Below are 20,251 nucleotides of genomic sequence, written 5' to 3' on the forward strand. Positions count from 1 at the left end.
TTTCTGTCATCCTCTTCTTCTTTTTCCATACATGGTTCCCAGCATCAGGGTCTTTTCCAATGAGTCCTCTCTTCGCATTAAGTGGCCAAAGTTTTCTAGTTTCAGCTTCAGGATCTGTCCTTCCAGTGAATATTCAGGGTTGATTTCCTTCAGGATTGACTGGTTTGATCTTCTACCGTCCAAGGGACTTTCAAGAGTCTTCTCCAACACCATAGTTCAAAAGCATCAATTCTTGGCCATTCAGCCTTCCTTATGGTTAATATTTTTACAGCCTAGGTTACTACTGGGAATACCATAGCTTTGACTATACGGTACTTTGTCGGTAGGGTGATGTCTCTGCTTTTTATAATGTTGTCTAGGTTTGCTATTGCTTTCCTCCCAGGAAGCAAGCGTCTCTTAATTCCATGGCTACAGTCACCCTCTGCCGAGATCTTGGAGCCTAGGAAGATAAAATCTGTCACTGTTTCCATTTCTTCTCCTTCTATTAGCCAAGGAGTGATGGGACCAGTTGCCATGATCTTAGTTTCCTAACGTTTAATTTCAGGCCAGCTTTTGCAAATTCTACCCACAGGACAATCATCTGCATTATACAAGTATATTTCTTTCAGCAGTTAATTTTACTAATACTGTATGCTATCAATATTTTTTTTTCACAGTCAAACCAATCAATGGACAAGTTCCTTTCAAAAAGTAAAAAGAAAAAAAGAAATCAGGAGTAGCTGTAATGGTAAACACATTTTTAATGCAATTCTGACATCATTCCTTAAAGGGTCAGTCCAACCAAAATCTGATATTTTTATTTATGGCAGATGCTGGAGAGTTAAACTTCCTGACATTTTATTAAAATCTCTGTTAGTGAGATCTGTGTTCCTGGGTCTGCTTACCTGCTGTGCCCATTACAAGAGGCTCCTACCATTCCTGCTGGATTTTATATTATAGTGAATGTAACAGAAGGAGCTGAAACTCATAAAACTTCAAGAAAAAAAGCCAGGAACTATGGCAGAAAGAACTGACGCATTCAAGACACTGGAAAGCCAAGGGTTTGAGTTAGCCCACAACGTTCCACCTCTAGCTATCACTTTTGGGTGGACTGGCCCTTTCTGGATCATCACACAGTGATGGTGGAGATATCAAAGTCTCATTTTGGCACAGTATCCTGAACCCATGAGAGGTACGGAGGGTTCCCCTGGTCTATGGGGACGCTGATCACCTCACACACTTCGTATGGATGGACAGACCTGCAAGGAAACAAAATGGCTGTGTTATAAAAAATATATATAAACTGAACCCCAAATGAAGTAAAAGGAGAAATGTTTAAAAAAAAAAAAAAAGAAAAAAAAAAAGCCTTCTTAACCACTTGAAGACCAGGCTTTTATGGCACATTCCGTTTACAAATATAGCCACTTTAAGACCGGAAGGATTTGCCCCCTTCCTGACCAGGCCCTATTTTGCAATTCGGCACTGCGTTATTATAACTGACAATTGTGCGGTCGTGCGATGCTGTACCCAAACAAAATTTTCGTCCTTTTTTTCTCACAAACAGAGCTTTCTTTTGGTGGTATTTGATCACCTGTGCGATTTTTATTTTTTGCGCTATAAACACAAAATAGCGACAATTTTGAAAAAATATATATATTTTTCACTTTCTGCTATATGACATTCCCCCCAAAAAAAAATGTAAAAATCTAAATTTTTTAACATTTTAGGCCAATTTATTTTCTGCTACATATTTTTGGTAAAAATAAATTGCAATAAGCGTATTTTGATTGGTTTGCGCAAAAGTTATTGCGTTTACTAACTACAGGAAAGATTTGTCATTTTTATTGTTTTTTTTTTTTTTTTTTTTTACTAGTAATGGCGGCGATCTGAGATTTTTTGTGGGACTGTGACATTGCGGCAGACAGATCGGACACCTAACTGACATTTTTTACACTTTTGGGGGTACCAGTGACATTACTACAGTAATCAGTGCTAAAAATATGCACTGTTACTGTAATAATGCCATTGGAAGGGGTTAACCCTGTGGGTGATCAAGGGGTTAAATGTGAGTCTAGGGGAGTGATTCTAACTGCGGGTGGTGTGGCTTCTGAAATGACCATATATCGCAGGATCACCTGATCTCTATGATCATCCCAGGGAAAAGAATGGTTGGCTGTGTTTACAACAGCTGACTGTCGTCCTCTCTCAGTGGGGAACGATCGCGGGTGTCAGGCGGCAATCGGAGCCGTCTGACACAGGCTTTGGCTTCCCTGCTGATGACGCCGGTGGCGCGCGCTAGCCCCCTAGACTCCCAAGAGCGAGCGCCGTACATGTACGGCGATTTGCCCATGAGCGGCTGCCTGCCGCAGTACATCTGCGGCGGGCGGTCGTAAAGTGATTAAATCAGTATTTTTTGCTATGAAATTACTTAAAAACCCCAAACAAAAAAACATTTTATTTTTTTTAGCAGACACCCTAGGGAATAAAATGGCAATCGTAGCAATTTCTATTTGTCATGGAATTTGCGCATCAGTTTTGCAAATGCAATTTTTGGGGAAAAAATACACTTTAATAAATTAAAAAAAAAAAAAAAAACAGTATATACCCCAATTTTTCTGTAGAATGTGAAAGATGATGTTACGCCTAATAAACAGATACCTAACACGTCATGTTTTAAAATTGCACACACTCATGGAATGGAGACAAACTACGGTACATAAAAATCTCCATAGGTAATGCTCTAACCCTTCCTCTGCCAGGCTCTGAGCTCCACTCATAAACTTAGCTGGCTGGACCATTTTGGCTATTTTTCCATTTCTTTTTTATTTTTCCCTTATAGCTTTCAGAGTTTGTTAAAGACCCCCCCAAACCATATATTTTCTGAAAGTACATGACCAGTAGAATACAAATAAGGTGCTACTGATATTTAGGGCACAATGATATTTGTGCAAATGTTTATCAAAACAATATTTTCGCTAAAAATACAGTAAAATCATTATTAGCAGATGAAAACAGCACATTTTACAAAATTCCTACCAAATATAAAAGCTAACCTGTGTTTGGTTAATAAATAACCAATATTTGTAAATTTCAGATTGTGCCTTGTTGCAAAATGGTGAAAATTCACATACGCAAAAATGTAAATATCCAAATTTCTGTAAAAATCTAGAAGTTTTCATTTTTCACTTACAGCTTTCAGAGTTTGTTAAAGACCCCCCAAACCATATATTTTCTGAAAGCACATGACCTGTAGAATAAAAAGAAGGTGCTAACTGATTTTAACGTCCTGCGATATTTGTGCAAATGTTTATCAAAACAATATATTCGCAAAAAATTCTCTAAATACATTATTAGCAGATACAAACACACCAAATTTTACAAAATTCCTGCAAAATTCCAACTAAATATAAAAACCTAACCTGTATGTGAGTTAATAAAAACAAATATTTGAAAATTTTAAATTGCGCCTTTTTGAGAAGTAGTGAAAATCGGACGTACGCAAAAATGTGGAGATTTTCCTTTTTCACTTAAAAGCTTTCAGAGTTTGTAAAAGACCCCCCAAACCATATATTTTTTGAAAGCACATGGCCAGTAGAATAAAAACTGTTGGCCAATTCTTTTTAAACATATATTTGTCATTATTAATGTTTTTCAATAAACGATATGTATTTTATATCATGTCTTGTCTATATTAAATTCTAACATATATGGAAGTGCCTATAAAGTCCCACAACAAGGGGAATTTTCTCTATACCTATTGTATCCGGGATGTGGCACTCTTAGGAAGTATTCAACACGAGCACAATCTCTTTATATTCTCCCAGGGGAAAAACTTCAGACTTTGCAGAGCGAGATCAGGTTGCTGATGGACACCGATCTCTCCTCTCTGCGGACTTGTATGAGGTCTCTGGGGCTGATGGTGTCGACCTTCGAGGCGGTCCTGTTTGCTCAATTTCACACAAGACCTCTACAAAAAAAGATTCTTGTTAAGTGGAAAAGGATCCGCAGTCCTTAGCCAGAATGATATGTCTAAGCCGTTTCACAAGGACGGAGCTCTGGTGGTGGCTATTGTCACCCGCTCTGAGCCAGGGCAGGTCTTTGTTACCACTGTTGTGAACAGTGGTCATCATGGATGCCAGCCTGTCGGGCTGGGGTGGAGTGCTGGACAATCTCTGTGCCCAGGGAAGTTGGTCAACGGTGGAATCCTCTTTACCGATAAATGTCCTGTACCTCAGGGCGATTAAGCTCTGCCTGCTCCATTGGATGTCTCGGCTGCACGATTTTCTGGTTCGGGTACAATCCGACAATGCCACGGCTGGGGCTTACATCAATCATCAAAAGGGCACCAAGAGTGTCCGGGCAGCCAGGGAGGTGGCCGAGATTCTGCCTTGGGCCGAGGAACATGTTCCGGCTCTCTCCGCAGTTCACATTCCCGGTGTGGAGAATTGGCAGGTGGATTACCTCAGTCATCAGGTTCTGGATCAGGGGGAATGGTCCCTGCATCAGGAGGTTTTTCATCTCCTGTGTGCCCAATGGGGAACTTCGGAGGTGGATCGGTTTGCATCTCATCTAAACAAAAAGGTATAGAGATTTGTGGCCAGGGCTCGAAACCCTCTGGCCGACGCCACAGACGCATCGGTGGTGCCCTGGAGCCAATATCGGCTGATTTATGCCTTTCCTCCGATACAGCTGTTGTCGAGGTTCCTCCGCCGGTTGGCGGTGGAAAAGGTGCCGGTGATTTTGGTAGCCACAGACTGGCCTCGCCGGTCTTGGTACGCAGACCTGGTAAAGATGGTCGTCGAGCCTCCTTGGCGGCTGCCTCTAAGAGAGGATCTGCTGTCTCAAGGGCCGATCTTCCATTCTGCTTTACGGTTGCTGGCTTTAACGAAATGGCTGTTGAAGGCCAGGTGTTGGGAGACAGAGGTCTCTCTGATTCTGTGATTCCTACCCTGTTGAGGGCTAGAAAGGGGACTTCTAGGAAGATTTATTATTGTACTTGGAAGATGTATATTGCCTGGTGTGAATCACAAAAATTGCATCCTCGCTCGTTTTCGGTGGCATGGGTCTTGGCTTTCCTTCAGAAAGAAGTTGAGCAACGTTTGACTTTAGGCACGATGATTAAAAGACAAGTGTCGGCCTTAGCCATTTACTTCCTAATTCCTTGATCCGCACCTTTATTCAAGGGGTGCGTCATCTGGCTCCTCCAAGAAGATCCCCTTTGCCTCCGTGAGATCGGACTTTGGTTTTGTCTGTTCTTCAACCGCCTTCTTTTGAAAATATTAGGGACATATCTCTGTCTTTGTTGTCTCAGAAGGTCGCCTTTCTGGTGGCTATCACTTATGCCCACAGAGTGTCTGAGTTGGAGGTGCTTTCCTGTCGTTCGCCTTATTTGGTTGTTCATAGAGATAAGGTTGTTCTCTGACCTAATCAATCTTTCCTTCCTAAGGTGGTGTCTGCTTTCCACCTCAACTAAGATATTGTTTTACCTTTGATCTGTCCTAAGCATCCCAAGGAATTTGCCTTTCATTCTCTAAATGTGGTTTGGGCGATCAGGGTTTACCTTTCAGCCACAGAGCCTTTTAGGACATCCGATTCTCTGTTTGTCCTTACTGAGGAAACTCGTAAGGGTTCGGCTGCATCTGCTGCGATCATATCCAAATGGATCAGGCAGACAGTTATTCAGGCCTATTCATTGAAGGGTCAGGTTCCTCCTTTCACTGTGAGGGCGCATTCTACTAGAGCGCTGAGTGCCTCTTGGGCTTTTCGCCATCAGGCATCTGTTACTCAAGTGTGTAAAGTGGGGACTTGGTCGTCCGTACATACTTTTACAAAATTCTACAAAGTAGATTTACTGCCATCCTCGGGTGCCTCCTTTGGCCGCAAGGTTTTGCAGGCTGCTGTTTAAAAGAGACTTGTCTTTTTTTCTCTTTACGGGGTTGAATTTTTGTTTTGGGGGTAAGCTCCTGTTGGTATGGGTTGAGCTTTTTGTTACCCAAGTTGGCTACGTTTTTAGCCTTGGAAATACGTTAACAGTTTTGGTTGCGTTCTTCCCACCTCTCATGCCTATACTGCATTGGGACATCCCAATAGTGAAGAAGCACAAGAGCTGCGTCTGTCAATGGACGATAGAGAAAACTGGATTTTTGTAAGAACTTACCGTAAAATCCTTTTCTCTGAAGTCCACTGACAGCCGCAGCATCCGCCCCTCTATTTTGGGGATGGTTGTGTCTTCTTTTCACTGCTTGCTACGAAACTGATATGAGAGCACAGTGTGCCTGGGGTTATGTCGTGAGGGACAGCCCCTATAGGCATGTCCAGTGAAAACTTTTCATTGCCTAGTCTACTCCTGTAGATGGCGCATAACCCAATAGTGAAGAAGCATAAGAGCTGCGTCTGTCAATGGACTCCAGAGAAAAGGATTTTACGGTAAGTTCTTACAAAAATCCATTTTTTTTTTTGGGAACCCATACTAACAACCCCCTAGTAAGTGCAATAATGTCTTCTCACCTGACATATTCCGTTAGAGCTGGAACTTTGGATGACCTGGTCTTAATCATCTGCAAGGAGACAGGGACAGAAAGGTGAGAATGAGGTACCAGGAAAGTCAATATTGAGCTCATGAAGGTGACAACGATGTGCTGCTGGAAAGAGGAAGCTTATTAATGTGGACAGAGAACATAACAGGTTGTATTTCACAATCCTACAGCTATAACAATTCTGGTGACACCAATAACCTTACTAAATGCAAGAAATACCCGTACGCCTGTTTAAAGTTCAGTTCCAGGCACCATCAGTTTCACAGATAGCGTCCTTCATAGATGCTTACCTCTGCCATTATACCCTTATTCCAGCCTTCTCTTTACTCTTGCGCAGTTCTATCGACTCCTCTATTGGACTGAAATGGCTTACTCCGATTTCACTGCACACTGTGAGCTTCTCACAATATGCATTAGAAGCTGGAGCAAGTCAGATAGAGTCCACTTCATTTCCTCCTCAGCCTGATTATCACTAGTCCGCTTGCTATGGGGGCGCTCAGCAGGGAGGAGGGGCCAGGACCCCCCGGCGGGGCGCCACCTGGAAGAAGAGGATTGCACAGAGCAGGCAAGTGAACCATGCAGGGCTGAAACTAGGTGGTTTCAGCCCTGCTTGGATCGGGCTGGACTGACGCAGCCGAGCTGCATATACAGAGAGCCCAGGTCACACACCACGGCTGCTCTGTGAGCCCGCACTGCCGCTGATCACAGGGGAGCCAGGACTCGGAACCTCGGGATTCAGTCTGCTACCTTGAAGTCAGACCTGGACAGGAAGGGCAGCATTTTCTAGAACCGACCGGCTGCATTTTCCTCCTGCAGTTGCTGAAAGCCAGATTCAGCAGCTGCTGGAGGAAAAATACAGTCAATGGTGATCGGTTCTAGTAAATTCCGCCCCCTCTGCACCTCCTCTACTCTCTTTGTGTTGCCTGGGTTCCCACTATCATTTAACCCCCCCCCTCCTCCCATAACACGCTACTGACTCCCACCTCTCACCTCCCCGCCTGCCGCTGGGATGTGTCAGGATGTAGACTCGTGGGGAAGGGGGCCAGTAAATGTGTCATTTAACAGCCCTTTCCTTTTCTGAATGAACATAGTGAGTGATCGGTACTGATCACTCTCTCTGTTCACTAATAACTGACACATAGAAAACTGTGTTTACTATGGTTCAGTTTGTGAATGAAAGGGAAGCTGCTCCGCACAGAGCACTTCCCATGCATTAATTGCCTAGTGCAGCTGAGGCTGTAGAGAAAGGAATTGAATAATCGTTGTCCTCAATTCCTTTCTCTGTCTCAAAAGTGAGACATTAGGGGTCTGTTTAGCCCCCTAAAATTTCAATAAAGCCCTAACTGGCTCCAAAACAAATTGTAAAAAAAAAACAAAATACTGTAAAAAATAATAAAACAAAACAAACTAGTGACACCATACACTGCTTCAATGACTGACACCATCCACTTATCTACTGACACCAACCTCTCCCCTAATGACCCCTTTTTCACTACTGACACCGTCCACTGCCCTACTGCCACTGTCCGCCAACTGCCCACTGCTCTACTGACACTGTCCACACACTATCCACTGCTCTACTGACACTGTCTACACACTATCCACTGCCCTACTGACACTGTCCACACACTATCCACTGCCTTACTGACACTGTCCACACACTATCCACTGCCCTACTGACACTGTCCACACACTATCCACTGCCCTACTGACACTGTCCACACACTATCCACTGCCCTACTGACACTGTCCACACACTATCCACTGCCCTACTGACACTGTCCACACACTATCCACTGCCCTACTGACACTGTCCACACACTATCCACTGCCCTACTGACACTGTCCACACACTATCTCCTGCTCTACTGACACTGTCTACACACTATCCACTGCTCTACTGACACTGTCCACACACTAAACACTGCCCTACTGACACTGTCCACACACACTATCCACTGCCCTACTGACACTGTCCACACACTATCCACTGCCCTACTGACACTGTCCACACACTATCCACTGCTCTACTAACACTGTCCACACACTATCCACTGCCCTACTGACACTGTCCACACACTATTTACTGCTCTACTGACACTGTCCACACACTATCCACTGCCCTACTGACACTGTCCACTGCCCTACTGACACTCTCCACACACTATCCACTGCCCTACTGACACTGTCCACACACTATCCACTGTCCTACTGACACTGTCCACACATTGTCCACTGCCCTACTGACACTGTCCACACACTATCCACTGCCCTACTGACACTGTCCACACACTATCCACTGCTCTACTGAGCGATACAGTCAACTTCTCTTGTCGTAGGGGAAACCTGGCTCTCCATGTATCCACCAGACCCACACTCTCAATCAGACGAGCGAATCTAGTGGAAGTAGGGGACCCATCCACATGGGGACTCGACTGCATCCTGTCTAGGGTCGGGTTCATCACGTTATTGAAGTCCCCGAGCCAGACCGCAGGGGTACCTGGGTATTGAGCCATATATGACAGCCCCTCCGTAACCACAGACATTGCAAACGGTGGGGGCACGTAAAAAGCCAAAATCAACCAGGGTTCGCCAAATATTAACACATACAGGAAAATATACCGCCCCTGTGAGTCAACCCGAGATCCCTGAAGCTGGAAATTGACATGTTTGGAGACTAGCACCGCCACCCCCCGTGAGTGGGAGGTGTGGGCAGAGTGATAAACCCAGCCTATCCAGGGGCGTTTGAGCGATAGGTGTAGACGGCCCTCTAGATGGGTTTCCACCAAAAACAGAATATCTGGTCTATGCTTTTTTAGAGTAGTGAAGGCCGCCGAGCGCTTAACCCTATCACGCAGGCCCCTGACGTTCCAGGTCAGCAATTTGATGGCAGCCATAAACTGAAATTCTGTAAAGGTATCTGAGCGTGTACAGGGATCTCGGGGAAAACCCCGTCACGTGGTGACCCGGAGCGCGAGCACGGTAGCAAAGGTGACCACCAGGGGGAGACGCTCCATGCCGCACCCGGGCCTCCACTGAGGGAGTAGGTGAAAACAGACATTTTAAGTGGGTAATAAGCATGCACAGTCCAATAAACAGCAGCAATAAAAAACAAATCAAAAAGGTACCCCACCCCGCCCTGCACTCACCCCAACTTGTGCGGGCATAGTGTCCCAAACAACTCAAAAACAAGGCCCCCGTTATAGCCAGCCAAAAATCAGGGGGAAGGAAGTCCACATGAACAGTATCCAAGCGTGCCCCCCATGTCAGCACATTGTGCAGGTCAGCGCTTGCATTCAAACGCAGGATGAGGGGGAGGATAAGGGAGGCCAGCAAAAACACGTTGAAAATAAAGGGGGGGACTGGCAAAACAGGGGCCGCGCACCTGGCCCCAGCAGGTGCCGGGGGCGAAACAACGCTGGTCAGCTTGCCGCAGACCACTCTCGGGGCTCGAGGCATGGTAACACGTAGCCGGGCTCCCATGCTCCGCCAACTACCTCTGAAAAGGGCCCTCATAGCCAGATGAGGCGAAAGTCCACAGTTCAGCAGCAGGTGGCCAGTGCATATAGACAAGGCTGTTCCATCACAGCCAGGGAAAAGAAACCGGCATCAGGATAAAAGAAAGGGGGAAGCAGCCACGGTCTGGGCCGTACTCACAGTCATGATGAAAGGGTGACAGGGAAAAGGTTCAGGAAGAGGTAACAAGCTCTGAAGAGAGAGTGGTCTCCGGGTCAGTCACGGGTCTCGAGGTGTTCCAACCACGCTATGGCCGCTTCCGGATCCTCGAAAAAGTGTACCCGATCTTCTCCCTCAACCCGGAGCCGGGCTGGGTACAACATGGCATACTTGTAGTTTTAAATCCGAAGTCTGCGTTTAGCCTCCATGAAGTTCTTCCTCTTCCTTTGGACTTCAGCCGAGTAGTCCGGGAATATTGCCACCCTGCCGTTGCCAATAGGGATATTCCCCTTCTCTCTTGCCAGGCGGAGTATCGTGTCCCGGTCTCTATAGTTTAGAAACTTGGCGATAAATGTTCGGGGGGGTGCTCCCTGAGGTGGCGGGCGGCCCGACAGGCGGTGGGCCCTCTCCACCACGAACGTGGGGGGGAGAATGACTCCCGGCCGTATGTCTGTATCAGGAGGTTTTCCAAGTAGGTGGAGGGGTCTCTGCCCTCCAAGCCCTCAGGGAGACCTATGAATCTCAGGTTGCATCGCCTCAGACGGTTCTCCATATCGTCTTGTTTGGACAGGATCTGAGAGACCTGGTCTAGACTTGCAGGCGGGCAGTGGAGTGCTGCAGTGGGGGCAGGGAATCCTCCAGCCCCCCGATCCGGTGCTCAGTTTCCGCAACCCTCTCCCGCAGCTGTTTCATGTCCTGGCGGATGAGAGCTATGTCCACCTTGACCTCATCGATTTTGGAGGTCAGGGTGGCCTGGCATGCTGAAATCGCCTCAAGGACAGTCGCCGTGTCCGCTCCTCCTGCCGATCCCGCGGTCGCGTCCGGTCCGGCGCCATCTTGGATTTGGGCCGCTCCGGTCTGCCTGCGGAATTTGTCCAATTTGACCGCTGTTTCGGTGGGCTTCTTCGGCGGCGACATGACCTGCAGGGAGCCGGGCGTGCACCGGAGGGATCGGCGACTCGTGGCGGGCTGTGAGGGTGCAGGATCAGTGCGAAAGGATGTTCAGTTGACGGAGCTCCAGCTACTCACGTCTCACCGCATGCTGCGCCAGGCCACGCCGACACAGTCAACTTCTAAGGTAGGCCAAGTTCATATTTTTACAGTGACATTGGTTCTAGTAGTCTTAGTATATTTTATGGGTAGAAGAATACTTTTGCTTTATATAACCATGCTCCTTTAAGCCCATTCAACTGTTAATGCAATTTGTCCACGCCCACTAGTCACTGTGGTGACCCAAAGGTGTCTCAGGTCTTTTACAATACTATAGTGTATACTACAAAAAAGTACAAATTGGATTGAAGACAAAAGGTGGCAACCCTCGTTGCCATGCCAGAAGAAAGCAGCAGCGATTTATGTGGAGATTTCAAGCCTCGCCCCCAGGCGTATTGGGAGGGGCGCCACGGGAGGAAAGAACAGACAAAGACCCGCTTCTTGGCTCACTTCTTCTTTCCTGGTGGTGCCCCTCCTAATTTGCTGCAGAAGTGAGGATTGAAATCACTATTACCAAAACTTTGAAATGACTAATATATATATTATTATCACTATCCTATGGCTTATCTATATATTACACTTCCCTCTCTGGGTAGGGGCCTGGGAGTGTGTGCATGAAGAACTTCTCTTTGGGGCAGGGGGCACCTAACGGAGTCTTTGCCCCCTGCTAAGCATGTCTAGCTTCATAACTGATAACATGTTTGTTTTTTAAAAAAGCACTTCCTTTAGAATTACCTTAAACAAGAAGGAGGAAAGATAGGAAGAGAGGAGAAGAAACAAAATTGACAAAAAGCGGGGAATGGAGGGGGAGAAGGAGAATTAACACAGTAAAATCCCATGAATGCACCCCACCCCAACCAAAGGCATATATTAGGCACATGTGAATGAGTTCTAACTATTAAAAAAATATATATAATTTTTTTTTCTTATTTCAGAAGGAGCTCCCATAGAAACACACTGAGACATTTATCATTTAAAGTGTAACTAATGGTGAAGTAGTGGTATAGAATCGCTGTCTACATTTTGTGCAGAGGGCATTGCTATTGGGGGGGGGGGGGGGGCACTACTGTGGAGGAAGGGAGGGTGATGTGAAAGGGGCAACGTTCCTGCTCTACTGCCGCTGTCACCTACCCTACTGAAAAGAGCCACTGCCTGACACTGTCACCTGCCCTACAGACTCCATTTACTGCCCTATTGCTAATGTCACCTGTCCACTGACACCGTCCACTGCCCTACAGACACCGTCCACTGCCCTACAGACACCGTCCACTGCCCTACAGACACCGTCCACTGCCCTACAGACACCGTCCACTGCCCTACAGACACCGTCCACTGCCCTACAGACACCGTCCACTGCCCTACAGACACCGTCCACTGCCCTACAGACACCGTCCACTGCCCTACAGACACCGTCCACTGCCCTACAGACACCGTCCACTGCCCTACAGACACCGTCCACTGCCCTACAGACACCGTCCACTGCCCTACAGACACCGTCCACTGCCCTACAGACACCGTCCACTGCCCTACAGACACCGTCCACTGCCCTACAGACACCGTCCACTGCCCTACAGACACCGTCCACTGCCCTACTGACACCGTCCACTGCCCTACTGACACCGTCCACTGCCCTACTGACACCGTCCACTGCCCTACTGACACCGTCCACTGCCCTACTGACACCGTCCACTGCCCTACTGACACCGTCCACTGCCCTACTGACACCGTCCACTGCCCTACTGACACCGTCCACTGCCCTACTGACACCGTCCACTGCCCTACAGACACCGTCCACTGCCCTACAGACACCGTCCACTGCCCTACAGACACCGTCCACTGCCCTACAGACACCGTCCACTGCCCTACTGACACCGTCCACTGCCCTACTGACACCGTCTACTGCCCTACTGACACCGTCTACTGCCCTACTGACACCGTCCACTGCCCTACTGACAACAGCCATTGCCACCTGCCCTATTGACACCACCCACTGCTCAACTGACACTGTCAATCACCCTACTGACACCATCCCTTGCCCTACTGACATTGTTCACTTTTAAGGGAGGCTAAGTTTATATTTTTACTGTGACATTTGTTTTATTATATTTTTTATAGTTATAGTTTTTCTTACTATCTAGTTAGCCCTTGCTAGTTAATGTCTTAAAAAAAAAAAAAAAAAAAAAAAAAGGTCACCTAACACCCATGATCTTTGCTCTCTATGTTGTTCCGGTAGATTTCCACCTCTAAAAAGGTTGCCTACCCCTATCCTATGGCTTTCAGTATCCTCCTTTTCACCTTGCAGACTGAGTGTTCCCAGCTTCTCCCTCTAATGTTTACAGAGAAAGAGGGGGCACAACAAAGAAGACAGTAATGGGGACAAGGAGGCTGTGTCCACCCTCAGTAGCACTGTGAAAAGTCTGTTGAATCTAGCTGTAAGGAAATACACAAACGGCACAAGGAGGAGCATTTATGGTTCTAGCACAATGGGGGAGATTTACTAAAACTGCATGTTGGAAAATCTGGTGCAGCTCTGCACAGAAACCAATCAGCTTCCAGGTCAAAGCTTACAGCGGAACTAAATCTTCCTATTCTTTTCAGCCAAGAAAGCTGCCATCTTTGTCTATGATTTGCAACTGGCATGGCGCTGCACATGTAATCAGTTATGACATCATCCATTTGATGGTTTGACAGTTTGGTTGAGAGCACAAGTAAATGTGACAGTTACCAATCCTGGCATGTTGGCAATGTAACTGGTTTCTGAAACCAGTAAATCAATGGGTTTAGTTCTGCTTTAGGCCCCTTTCACACTTGTGTGACTTGTCCTGCGAATTGGGACTGTAGAGTCACATGGCAAGTCATACCCCATGATTTCCAATGAGTACCATTTATATGTGTGCGACTTCAAAGTAGTCCCTGCACTACCTTGGATACGACTTTGATGTGACTTGAGGACAAGTCGCGTCGAAGATGAACGATTTTCAGGTGGTACAAGTGTGAAAGGGGCCTCAGACTGTTTTCACATGTGCAAATTTGCAGCACGATTTCTAGCCACATCTGGTGCGACTTCGTTTAGCAGTTCAGGTGTGATTCAGGTGCGAACTACTAAAGTGTATGACATTGGAAATCCCACCTGAACCAGGCTTAAAATTGCAATGTGGCCAGCCCGCACATATGTGAACTGGGGCTTAAAACCTTGTATCATTTTCAACCAAGGAAGCAGCCATCTTAGGCTGGGTATACATGGGCCAAAAATGGTTGCTTCGGCAGGAACCACCCCGACTCTTGGCTCGTGTGTACAGCTCCCTCTCTGAATGTGCATGCTGGAAAACAAGCATATGATCAGCCAATGGCTGCAAGAGCACTGTTCAGTGTATTCTGGCAGGGAGGCAGCCCCCCTGTCAGAATACAATAGCTCAGTGGCAGATGTCACCGCACTAAAATCGATTGTGTTATTAGGACGATCTGCAAGGTTTTTTTTCCTTCAGCCTGCTTGGTTGAAAAAAAAAAAAAACTTCTAGCGTGTACTCTGCATAAGCCTCAGTTTGATCTTTAGCTGCCACGGTGCTGCACATGTGATCAGTTAGGACACCAGCCATTTGACAATTTAGTGGAGAGCACGACCAATGTGTCAGTTAGCATCCCATGCTGGAATGTAAGATTTCATTCACGCTTGTACGACTCCAAAGTTGCGCCGACTTTGCAGTGCAACTTTGGATGGGTGCAATTTGGCTTTGACCAGTGATAATGGACAACTGTTGCACTGTAGAACATTGAGTTGCGACTTTCATGCAGCTTTTGAAGGTTTACATTGAAGTCTTTGCCCCTCAAGTTGCATGAAAGTCGGACCAAACGGCACAAGGAGGAGCATTTATGGTAGTGCATGAACTACTTTGAAGTTGTTACAACTTTAAGTTGCACATATATGAATGGTTATCATTGGAAAACATGGGGAACGACTTGTCATGCAACTCTGATGTCCAAAGTTGCATGACAAGTCGCACAAGTGTGAATGGAGCCAAAACCTTTTTTGTTGTTACATGAATCAATCAATAGTGTAGTGTAGCTGCACGGACATGTCAGAAGCTGCACACAATAAGAAATACATCTGCTTCATGCAGAGCAATCTGCATTATCTAGCAGGTATCAGAATGACGACTTACCAGTAATACCTCACTGTCCTCCTCGATCTTCCCTTTCCATTCATATCTGGTGAGGGAAAAACAGAAGACAGTTGTGAACATGACATGGTGTAAACAACCATTTCCTCCACAGTGGTGCCTACACAGAGCCTATCTGCTTGATGGTGAACCAAGTCCCCGAATTTCATGCCGGAGAGTCAGGCCCCATTGCCATCCATCTGCCTTCCAATCCCAGGAACCGCAAATACTAACTGGAAGGAGTATGTAAAATTTCAGGCCACGCTCCACTGCAACTTTTATTGCTTGAGTCATAGTGAGCTTTATTGACAGCAAAGTCAGTAAAACATATCCTGCTCTTCCTGACATAATTCAGCCCCTGACGTGTTTTGTCCACGACATGTGCTTAGTGTATGACATTGCAGGAAAGGAGATATCTGACTGATCTTGTCTGGTGTTAAAGCGGAGTTCCGGGCACAGAAAAAAATTTTCAGTGAACATACCCCCGGGACAGTCAGGGCTAGCACATTCCACAATGGCTAGCCTCTGATCTGTCCCGGTTCGCACTTACCTGCCAGAAGAAATACTCACTTATAAAATTTCTTCCACAGCGTTGCCATCTCTCTTGTGGGCAGCTGAAGCCGGCGCGATCCTCTTCTGCGTCTTCTTCCGCGTCCTCTTCTCCCAGAATGCGCCTGCACCGGCCCCTCTCGTCACTTCCGGTGCGGCGCCGCATTCCTCCACAGCTTCTGGGCATGCCCAGAAGCTGTTTAGCATGGAATGCGGCGTCGCCCCGGAAGTGACGAGCGGGGCCGGTGCCGTCGCATTGATTCCTGGGAGCGATGACGTTCAGCTCCCAGGAATCAGTGCAAGCCAGGAAGTGACGGAGCCGGGATTTTGTGCCCGGAACTCCGCTTTAAGAAAAGAAAAAGGTACACACACACATATATCTATATACACACACGTGTGTGTAATATATATATATATATATATATATATATATATATATATATATATATATATATACACACACACACACACACACACATACATACATACATACACACACATATTATATATATACACATACAAACATACACGTTTTTTTGGCTGGTTGAGCGCCGCTTTTTCTGTTTTTTTATGTAGCAGTTCCCGGTCCTTTGAATATTATTTTTCAATATTTGTTTGGTTCCAATTTATTTATTTTTGTTTTAAATTTTTCATTAATTTTTCATTTTTTTTTTTATATATAACACATTTTTTTTTGGCTGGCCAAGCCCTGCTTTTTCTAGTTATTTATGCAGCAGTTCCTGGTCCTTTTTAATATTATGTATTCAATATTTGTTTGGTTTCAATTTATTTAGGTTTTGTTTTTAATTAAACAGCCATTTTTTATTTGCACTATTCATTTATATTTTTCGTCCAGACGAGTTGGGTGGAGCTGTTTTGTCCCGCTTTTATTTCCCCGGGTTCACATGTACAATGCATCTAAATCCGGTGAAATTTTGGTTTTACATGAGTACTGATGTCCCAGACTAGCCTTAAATCCCAGAGAATGCCTTATACGGAGAAACGCGTCAAGCAGAGCTATTACTTTTAGGTCATCACGCAGAGGTTTGCTGGATGACACTGCGGCCGAGCTGTGGAAGTTTGTGAGACTGCTTGTATTTTCTTATACTTGTAAGTGGAATATATTTTTTTAATAAAGAAGCCATTTTATTAGTATTGCGCTATGAGGCTTCCCTCTTTTTGCATTTGATGCATATCCTTGTCAGAGCTTGCTGATGGGAATGCAGGCTGAGGCTTTTATTTTCATGTTGTAGACAAAAAAGCAGATTCCCCACTAAATGGGATTATAGCGACCTACATCTGGAGTCAAAGAGTAAATATAGAAAAAGTAATAAAAAAGGTATACATTTATTGCAATTTTCATTTCATTTCATTTCTTATTACTTTCCTATTTTTACTCTTTGAATCCAAATGTAGGTCACTATAGTCCCATTTAGTGGGGAATCTGCTTTTTTGTCTACAATTATGGGTTGAGACCTACTTTCAACTCCAAACCCCAAATCCCCATTTTATTTTCTCTTTATTTCTATGTTGGGGATTCTGCTGCTGAATCTGGTTACGGGGGTTACCCTTTCCGAGGGTGAGAGCGTCGGCTCTTCTATGTGACATGGATAAAACATAATTGATCTCTGTTGTTTGAGATCATTGTGGTCTGGGTGAGAGGCCTCCCTGTCTTATAAGCACCATGAGCACTGGAGCACTTTTATGAGCACCTGGATAGACTTGTATGATCAATCATTAATTTTTGGATTGGGAGTGATTTAGGAACTGTTTTATTATTCTATTTATTTATTGTTCATTCCAATAGTTTTTCTTAGGCTGCATTCACATGTCAGCGTTTGGATCGCCGCGATTCCGCCCGCGATCCCGCCCGCGATCCGGAGATTATTGCAAATTGCGGGATGCCTGTGCGGTGCCCGTGATTTGCAATAGCCCCCCAAATGCTGAGCGATGTTGCGGCGATTTCCGCCTGCCGAATCGTGGTAACATCGCGCAAAAAAAAAAAACGCGGGACGCATTACGCCCAAAAAAGTTCAAGAGCTTCTTTGGAGCGTATTGCGTCCCGCGATTTTTTTTGCGCGATGTTACCGCAGGCGTCGCGCGATTTGCAATAATCTCCGGATCGCGGGCGAAATCGCGGTGATTCTGCCCGCGATCCAAATGCTGACATGTGAATGCAGCCTTAAAGTTATCAAAGAGAGCATAAAAAAGTACAAAACATTACAACGACCTTTCTCTGGTCCTTCTCAGCGTGCATTTCTGGTTCCAGAAGATGAAACATTATCAGTCTACAGCAGTTGTTTATCAACCTTTTTTCAGACAAGGCACCCTTTAAAAATCATGGACAATCTTGAGGCATCTTTTAAAAATCATGGACAGTTTCGAGGCACCTCATTCTAAAATGTAAAATCTATTCTACCTGTTTTATATAATGCGGCAACATCCACAAGTCCAAGTAGGACACCCAACATTAGAGGCGATTTATTCTTCCAAAGCAAAATACACTTTTGTAAACTGGTACTGACTAGTATTCCAATGTTTCTCCATCACTCAGCGAATGTGACCCCACCGCTGATGGGGAGGGGCAGGGAAGGGTCAAATAAGGATGCTATGCAGTGGACTGACATCCTCCTTATTAACTGATGACGCCATTGATCGTCGCTTGCAGCTAGAAGGTTGTAAAGGTGTACAATGAAAACCTGTGACCCGTGTGTAACTAAAAAGCAGCCTTCACATGCCAGGTTGTAAACAATTTTTGGGCAATTTTTAGGTATTTTGCCCCAAAATAAACCTCAAGGCACCCTGGTTGAAAAAGGCTGATCTATAGCATTAACCACTTGCCGACCAGTCACTGGGACTGTACTGCGGCAAATAGGCTTGATTCCGTCCAGCGACGTAGACCTACGTCGCTGGACTCCTCCCCTTCTGGGCGGCGCTCGCGTGCCGCCGGAGGCTCGCTCCCGCTGTGTTCAGTCACAGCGGGAGTCGGGCCAGGGGAGGAGCAGCGGCAATCGCCACCGCTCTTCCCCGATCGTCGGGGAATCGAGTCTGGAGATCCGCCTGCTTGTGTAAACAAAGCAGGCGGATCTCCTAAGTGACAAACAGTGACAGATTGCAGGGTTCAGCATAGCTGAACCTGCGATCTGTCCCTGTGTCACTCAGTCACCTCCCCCCACACACGTCAGTAAGCACCAGGCATACATTAACCCCTCCCTCTCCAATAAAATTAACCCCTTCCCTGCCAGTGTCATTTTTACAGTAACAGTGCATATTTATAGCACTGATTACTGTGGTAATGTCACTGGTACCCCCAAAAGTGTCAAAAATGTCAGTCAAGGGTCCGATCTGTCCGCCGCAATGTCGCAGTCCCGCAAAAAAAAAAAAAAAAAAAAATAATCAGATCGCCGCAATTACTCGTTAAAAAAAAAACACCAAAAATGACAGAAATCTTTACCTTAGTTAGTAAACGCAATAACTTTTGCGCAAACCAATCAAAATACGCTTATTGTGATTTTTTTTACCAAACATAGGTAGCAGAAAACAAATTGGCCAAAAATGTAAAAAAATTTAGATTTTTACATTTTTTTGGGGGGGAATTTCATATAAAAAAATGTGAAAAATAGTTATTTTTTCAAAATTTACGCTCTTTTTTTGTTTATAGCGCAAAAAGTAAAAAAAAAAAATCGCACAGGTGATCAAATACCCACAAAAGAAAGCTCTATTTGTGGGGAAAAAAGGAAGTCAATTTCGTTTGGGTACAGCGTTGCACGACCGCGCAATTGTCAGTTAAAGTCGCACAGTGCCGAATCGCAAAAAGTGGCCTGGACGTAAGACAGCAAAATCCTCCGGTGGTAAAGTGGTTAAACCCATGAGCAACCTATTATGCATAAGAAAAAAAAAAAAAAAAATCAAAGAATGACAAAACCATGTCCATGCAAGTATTATCAGGTAATTTTTAAATTTTAAAATGTAAATATTAATTTATTAAATCGCCGGCGCCTCATTACTGTACATTATCAGGTAATTAACAGCAAGCTGATGGATTCCGTGGACCTCTTCATACCCTTAACCAGTAAATTTTTTATATTAATTCAATTCACCATTTTCCACATTCTGGTGCGTTTTGCATCTCCTATGAAGTGGCATTTATCAAATGTTTATTTGGGATATTTGCATTATATGTTTATTTTAAGTAAGGGTTACTTAAAGAGACAGCACACTTTTTCGTTCTGTTATAACTGGAAGCAGTGCTGAAAAATAGATCATCTATAGTCCACTCTTGCAGGCAGCCATAAGCACTATTGGTGTGGGCAGTCAGTAGAATCATCTCATGATAGGAATGCCCTTAGCCCATTGCCCTCTGCT

At 45.4% G+C, this 20,251-nt stretch overlaps 1 protein-coding gene across 2 annotated transcripts in view; it reads right to left on the bottom strand.

The window, feature by feature from the left end:
- Window positions 1-1,023: 1,023 nt before the first annotated feature.
- CUTA (cutA divalent cation tolerance homolog) overlaps window positions 1,024-20,251 on the bottom strand; it is a 55,347-nt gene continuing 36,119 nt past the window's right edge. The window contains exons 5-7 of one of the 2 annotated variants that reach the window (XM_082263805.1): window positions 15,341-15,386; window positions 6,487-6,536; window positions 1,024-1,238 (exon numbers count right to left, since the gene is read on the bottom strand). In XM_082263805.1, coding sequence (XP_082119931.1) covers window positions 1,139-1,238; window positions 6,487-6,536; window positions 15,341-15,386 — 196 coding nt within the window. In that variant the 3' untranslated portion in view covers window positions 1,024-1,138. The remainder of the gene's footprint in view (window positions 1,239-6,486; window positions 6,537-15,340; window positions 15,387-20,251) is intronic. The other variant, XM_082263806.1, reaches the window with a different exon arrangement.

The sequence above is a fragment of the Pelophylax lessonae genome, assembly GCF_965119305.1.
Source record: "Pelophylax lessonae genome assembly, chromosome: 7".
NCBI lineage: Eukaryota > Metazoa > Chordata > Amphibia > Anura > Ranidae > Pelophylax > Pelophylax lessonae.